The sequence below is a fragment of the Pelobates fuscus genome, chromosome 5 (assembly GCF_036172605.1).
Source record: "Pelobates fuscus isolate aPelFus1 chromosome 5, aPelFus1.pri, whole genome shotgun sequence".
Lineage (NCBI taxonomy): Eukaryota > Metazoa > Chordata > Amphibia > Anura > Pelobatidae > Pelobates > Pelobates fuscus.
In genome coordinates, this window is record NC_086321.1 from 340516926 (window position 1) to 340524834 (window position 7909).

The window sequence follows — 7909 nt, forward strand, 5'->3', positions numbered from 1 at the left end:
TAACAGACATGCTTGCATTAACAATTCAGATGATTATATATCACAATGAAAGATAGTAATGATAACATGAAAAGTCAAGAATACTGCACTTGGGAGGGGGGAACACTATGATACAGGGGAGGGGGGCAGAACACTATGGGACATGGGAGATGGGAAGAACACTATGGGACAGGGAGGGGAGGGGGAGAACACTATGGGACGGGGGGGGGAAGAACACTATGGGACAGGGGAGATGGGAAGAACACTATGGGACGGGGAGCAGGGGAAAAGAACACTATGGGACAGGGGAGGGGGGGAAAGAACACTATGGGACAGGAAAGAGGGGAAAGAACACTACGGGACAGGGGAGGGGGGGAAGAACACTATGGGACAAGGGGAGAAAAGAACACTATGGGACAGAGGAGGGGGGGAAGAACACTTTGGGACAGGGGAGGCGGGAAAGAACACTGTGGGCAGGGGGGGAAGAAACTATGGGACAGTGGATGGGGGGAAAGAACACTGGGACAGGGAAGGGGAGAAAAGAACATTATGGGACAGGGGAGGGGGGGACACTATGGGACTGGGGAGGAGGGGGGGAAAGAACACTATGGGACGGAGGAGGAGGGAGGAAAGAACACTAAAAAAGAGGGAGGGGAGAGGAACACTAGAGAGGGGAGAGAGGAACATTAAGTGGGGGGGGCCACTAAAAGAGAAGGGAGAAGGGACGTTTTTTGTATTAGATTAATTAAATTCATTAAAAAATCTAATATTAATAAAATTATAGGAAAAAAACTCGGCCAAGGGCATCCCGAATTTTCAGTTTCAGCCCAGAATTTTCATTTTGGTGCATCCCTAGTAGAATGCCAGCAGTGAGTTTGGTATGTGCAGTTATAAGACTCATACATTGTTTAGCATGACTGAAGCAGTGGGGCAGCACTTAGTACACGGTTAACCAGGCCCGGACTGGCCATCGCAGGATCTCCCCTGCCAGCCCCTGCAGGGCCAGCGCTACCCGAGCGCCGGCCCTGCTGTGTGTCTCCATGGGCCGGTGGGGAGATCAAAGATCTCCCTCACCGGCCCAGTGGCAGTTACAGGTGGCCGCCAGCTGGGGTTTGAGGGAGGTAGGCAGGAGAGAGGAGCGGCGGAGCTCTAGCCAGCAGCTCCGCCGGGTTCTCTCGCGGGATTCTGAGCGTCAGATTCACACTCACACACAAAGCACCCCCAGACACATACAGCACCCCCTGACACACACAGCACCCAGACACACACAGCACCCAAACACACACAGCACCCAGACACACACAGCACCCAAACACACCCAGCACCCTCAGACACACACAGCAACCCCAGACACACAGCGCACCCCCAGACACACAGCACACCACCAGACACACAGCGCACCCCCAGACACACAGCGCACCCCCAGACACACAGCGCACCCCCAAACACACACAGCACCCAAACACACACAGCGCACCCCCAGACACACACAGCACCCTCACTCACACACAGCACCCTCAGACAGACAGCACCCTCGCTCACACACACAGCACACTCCCACACATATACAGCACACACACACACATATATATATATATATATATATATATATATATATATATATATAATATATAAAATAACCCTCAGTGAGTTAACAGACAAAGAAAATTAGAAACCTAGAATGTGACGGCAGATAAAAACACCCTCACACACAGCAACCCTCTTACATACACATACACTGCGCCCCTCACACATACAATACGTCCAAATATATATATATATATATATATATATATACATACACACTACAGCACCCCTCACATTGCACCACTACACACATTACGCTCCAGATACACGCTAGATTCCTTACCCTATTTGCACTCTTAATCCTCTACACACACACACACACACACAATCTCCTATACACACTCTGGGTCCTTTACACAGTAGATCTCCTACACACACACACTGCACCACCTACACACACACTACGTTCCTTGTCAGCAAACACATAAAACATTCTCTAAACACACCCTCTCTACAACCCCTACACACACTACGTCACCTATACACACACACTACAGCCCGTATGCACACACTCGCTACATCCCCTATAACACTATGCCTCCTATACACACACTCTCTACAGCCCCATGCCACAAATATTACACCACAAACACAAATGAAATTGACCTATTTACACAATACCACACCACACTCTACACACACGCAATCCCACAAGCAGGCTCCAAACATATGCACCATGCACATTCCTGTACCTTTTGTCCTCTGGTATCCCACTTGTGGAGACACCAGAGACAATTTAAAAGCAAACACAGCGCAAGCATGTTAATAAATTTGCTTGAGCTGCGCAGAACAAATTCAGGGCCTTTTTCTAATGCCAGAGCTCTTTAGCGGGGCTCTGCGCGTTGAACTAACATGCTCACTTTGAGAGGGGGCATGCTTGTCATTAGTGATGACAAAACACACCCTCTCTGTGTTAGGGGACGGCTCTGATTAAAAAATGCCGGGCCTAATTTTTTTCCCAATCCGGCCCTGCGGTTAACAATAGCAAAATCTTTAGTGGCAGCTCTTTAGAGCTCAGTAACAACGTTCCAACATGCCTCTGCTCATGGGCACAATAAAACTGTGTACAGTTAACTTTTGTAAGCATTGGTGGTAGATTATAAGAGATCTTATAAGGTGTCCATAAAATGAAGTTCAAAATAATTTATTGGGATTTGAATGCATCTTTATGAATATATCCTCCTTTTGGTTTAAAACATACAACCCCCTGCATATTGTCCAATGTGTAGTTAACGTTCTGCTCACTGACCTTTATATTTAGAAAATGCACAATTAATAGTCATAGTCAGCAGTGATGCACTTTGTGTAAAATTCACAATAGTAATAACTGTCTACTTTTTTTTTTTTTTCAGTACCGTCCCCATCAATGGGCAATGAAGTTCCACAATCATGGATATCCTGGTATTTACAGGGAGGTGGATCCCACACCAGGACTAGAGAAAGATGGCATCATGGAGATAGGACCATAAGAATTCTTCAGCTACAACAGACAGCTGAATATCAGCTCTGGGGCAGGATCTCCCAGATATATAGTTATGCAGAAAAACACCACACTGACCCCAGAAAGTCTACGAAGGGGCAAGATCCTCTCTTCAACGTCATAGTTTTTGCACTTCACATGAGTTTTAGTGTTAGAAGCAATATGCAGAAAAATGCACTAACTGTAGAAATTTCCAAAGGACCGAACCTTAGCACCACACCCAATGACCTAATACAGAATGTTTCACTGCCAGACACCTGCAGATCAATGCCTATCAGCATCAGACATCTAAAGACATTGAGTTTCTTGGAATGTGGAAAAGAATGCATACCAACAACGGAAACCTGTAGAACATTAAGCTCATGCTATCTAGAACTAACACAGCATTTCATATATCTCATAATATATTAAAGATTTGCTTCATAGACCTGCTCAATACTAGAATACTGAAATACATTATGAACCAAATGGACATTGGATGTGTATTGCAATTTAGGGACCGATTCATTAAAAAAGCATTCACCAGAGCACCGATTCTCCATATTAAAAAACAGCAGATTATAGATGTTCAACCAGTTTAATCATGGAGATGTGGCTTTCAGACAGATATTTGCAAATCACTGACACTCGCCAATCCGTGACTTCCTCTGCCATGGATATGCTGAACATCAGACCAGCAGTCAGAAACCTGCAAACACAATACAATCATATGGAGCAAACACGTGCAGCTTTACATATTTTGCAAAAAGATATACAGAGAAACTGACACCTATATGGGATGCACACATCTATGACATTTTACTACAAAGTCACATGTGTGCCAATAATGTGCAACATTCACTTCCTGCATTGCTAAATGTTGCAGTCCTGGACTTTTTCTCCCCACAGGAAAATACATTTACTCAATTTTCTTTCTGCACTGTATGTATCTTTACAGTATTTGCAATATTTGTTTTTAATTTTAACCCATTTTTCACCCCAAAATCTTTACATGATCAAGTACTTTAACCACAACAATGGCAAAGCTCCTGTAGTCAGTGTCTACAGCTGCTTTTGAAATAATAGTTTTATTTACACGTTTGGTTCTGGAAACCCTGTAACATACTAGTAGCTGCTCTGCCTGTGAGTGATATAAATATAGAGTAATAAAGTACCACAAAAGCGCTGTAAATAATCATATACAAATATTTTACTGTTGCATCTCATCATTTGCATGTCTGCAGACACCCTGTTTCTCTATATCTATTGGACAAATGCAAGGAGCAAACTAAGAAAAGTTCCAACAATGTTACCCGTTGCCAACGTTTTGTTATGTTTAATACTGATCTCCAAGAATACACCCATTTTGGCAGCTACATATATATGAAGCTGGCTCCAAACCTTTTTTAAAAATTGTTATATAAATGTGTCGAGCCTTGTAACAGTCCCTCTCTGAAATAGAAATTTGCTGCTATAAAATGGATCTCTGAACAAGGTATCCTGAGTTATTTATGAGTTACATAGTTATCTGTAATTTCTTAGTAGAACCAGGTGGTCAGAAGTACACCTGTGGTTTTCAACCATATTCTAACCCCTAAACTTCTCAATAAGCATTTCCACAATAAATTGCTACAATAAACCTTTACTGCAAGTCCATAGATCTTTGGGAAAAAGAAGAAAAAAACACACAGCATAGGTATTTGTATTTTTTATATTTAATACTTGAAGCAGGTGAACAAGCCTTTATTTTATGTTTAAAGGACCACTATAGTGCCAGGAAAACAAACCCTGAGGGTGCCCCCACTCCCGCTGCGCTGAAGAAAGGGGGTTAATCCCTTACCTTTTTTCCCATCGCCAGGCTCCTTCGGCACTGGGACTCTGCTCCCTCTTCTCATGTCATCGGCTGAATGCACATGCGCGGCAAGACGCTTGAGTCTTCTCACTGTGAAAATCACAGTGAGAAGGGCGGAAGCGCCTCTAGCGGCTGTCAATGAGACAGCCTCTAAAGGCTGGATTAACCCTAAAGTAAACAGCAGTTTCTCTGAAACTGCTATGTTTACAGCAGAAAGAGTTAATCCTAGATGGACCTGTGAAAATCACAGTGAGAAGCGCGGAAGTGCCTCTAGCGGCTGTCAATGAGACAGCTTCTAAAGGCTGGATTAACCCTAAAGTAAACATAGCAGTGTCTCTGAAACTGCTCTGTTTACAGCAGAAAGGGTTAATCCTAAATGGACCTGGCACCCAGACCACTGCATTAAGCTGAAGTGGTCTGGGTGCCTATAGTGGTCCTTTAAGTCACCAAATGATAAATAGGAATTGAAGCATATTTGGTGCCAGGATTTTGGGTGTCGCTGAAAATAATGTTATGTTTAGGCAGCACATTATTTAATGGAAACAAAAAAAGAAAATTTTGGTTGACAGAAAAATTTGGAAAAAATAATTTGCAAATTAATTAAGTTACAGATGTTTACAATGTTGTAAATGAATAACATTTCTAAATATGTATATTTAGCTTTTTTTCAACATATTCTATAATACTCTCACATATTCCTTATCCCACATGTACCCATTTTGTGTCTGTCGGTCTATCTGTCTGTCTATCTCTATAGCCCTCCCCAATATCACAGCATATTCAGGAGGTTTATATAATGAAAATTAAACATTAAAATAAAAATCATATGACCCTGATGCACTTCTTTGGATAACTAAGAAAACGGAGGAGCTGCCCCAGCCCTCACCTGTCCCCGCCACCACTACCACCAGACAGCAGGGGCATCTGCACTGAGGAGTGCCGCATACAGAGAGTTAGTCTCTCTGTATTTAGGACTCAGATGTCTCAGTGTTGATGCTACTGGTATTGTTAAGCTGCCAAAATAACCTCAATTTTGTTGAACTTGTTAGCAGAACCATCATTATGCTGGTTATTTTAAATGTTAAAGGAAGAGTGATTGTTAAAAATAAAAAACATGGTAATGTGCTTGTCTTTTTAACAAACTAGGCATATCATACTGCTAAGAGAATTTGGGAAGTTAATCACTGCAACAAATGTTCTTTCTTTGTCCTGACATCTGGTAAAAGCTATGGGGTCACATAATATGGATCTATTCATCAAGGGATTTGTGCTTTTACAGCAGCTGGAGGCATAATAGTAGTTATTTTATTTTCCCATTTTACAAAAGCATACTTATTCCAAGCTAATCCTTGGGCAGCATTATCAAGATCTTATTCTAATTTATGTATAAACCGTTTGGGTGTTTATTTACTAAACCAGCTTTTGGTATATATCTGACAAGAACGAAACTGGAGTGTGAACCAAGGACAAGTGTCCAGGGAACACTAGTGAGATACTGGTCTGAGTTGTAGGTCACTTAAAATAAAAAATCATTTAATTGGTATACAAAACCATGAACTTAAAGTAAATGTAAAAAGAAAAGAAAAAGTAAATAATAAGTGCACTCTTACAGGGAGGAGGGTAGAAAGGTAGCTCAGGGAGCCCAGGGATGAGCTTAGGCAGTGGGTAAAGAGAGGTAGCAGTAGTTTATGGCTACATAATAGTCCTATGCAAGAATTAACTGCTTTCAACAGAACTGGACATGAGCTCTAGTGGCTACTATGAGAACCTCTCCAATACCCAGAGCAACAGTGTACACAAACTGGTAAACTCCAGGATACTGTAACAGCCTGTGTGATATAGAATACTTCACATCTGCTATAGAAACAGGATAAATCCTTGGAGTGTACAACAGCCCGTTAGTAGAACCCCAGTATAAGGTTACATAAGAGGATAAAGTCCTAGATCCGTGTTACAAATTGCTTCACACTATCTCCTAAGGTACAATAAATCCTCAAAGGCTGGTGCCCTATCTGTGCCAAATCCGAGGTATAAACTCATACTGAACCCTGAATAACGCTCCAAACCGGTTACCAACCCTCCTTGCCCTGTTTAAACACCCAAAACAATAGTGAAGAAAAAAGTGCTGTGCTTTAAAAGAACATTACTTCTGCCTAACGCGTTTCGGCGCTAAAGAGAGCGCCTTTCTCTTTGAGAAAGGCGCTCTCTTTAGCGCCGAAACGCGTTAGGCAGAAGTAATGTTCTTTTAAAGCACAGCACTTTTTTCTTCACTATTGTTTTGGGTGTTTGAGAAAGGCGCTCTCTTTAGCGCCGAAACGCGTTAGGCAGAAGTAATGTTCTTTTAAAGCACAGCACTTTTTTCTTCACTATTGTTTTGGGTGTTTAAACAGGGCAAGGAGGGTTGGTAACCGGTTTGGAGCGTTATTCAGGGTTCAGTATGAGTTTATACCTCGGATTTGGCACAGATAGGGCACCAGCCTTTGAGGATTTATTGTACCTTAGGAGATAGTGTGAAGCAATTTGTAACACGGATCTAGAACTTTATCCTCTTATGTAACCTTATACTGGGGTTCTACTAACGGGCTGTTGTACACTCCAAGGATTTATCCTGTTTCTATAGCAGATGTGAAGTATTCTATATCACACAGGCTGTTACAGTATCCTGGAGTTTACCAGTTTGTGTACACTGTTGCTCTGGGTATTGGAGAGGTTCTCATAGTAGCCACTAGAGCTCATGTCCAGTTCTGTTGAAAGCAGTTAATTCTTGCATAGGACTATTATGTAGCCATAAACTACTGCTACCTCTCTTTACCCACTGCCTAAGCTCATCCCTGGGCTCCCTGAGCTACCTTTCTACCCTCCTCCCTGTAAGAGTGCACTTATTATTTACTTTTTCTTTTCTTTTTACATTTACTTTAAGTTCATGGTTTTGTATACCAATTAAATGATTTTTTATTTTAAGTGACCAACAACTCAGACCAGTATCTCACTAGTGTTCCCTGGACACTTGTCCTTGGTTCACACTCCAGTTT

The 7909-nt window shown here is 42.3% G+C and overlaps 1 protein-coding gene across 1 annotated transcript in view; it reads left to right on the forward strand.

Annotated features, from left to right (window-relative positions):
- Positions 1 to 4231, forward strand: part of LOC134611663 (plexin domain-containing protein 1-like) — a 77431-nt gene extending 73200 nt beyond the window's left edge. The window contains exon 13 of the mRNA XM_063455775.1: positions 2919 to 4231. Coding sequence (XP_063311845.1) covers positions 2919 to 3035 — 117 coding nt within the window. The 3' untranslated portion in view covers positions 3036 to 4231. The remainder of the gene's footprint in view (positions 1 to 2918) is intronic.
- The last annotated feature ends 3678 nt before the right edge of the window (positions 4232 to 7909 follow it).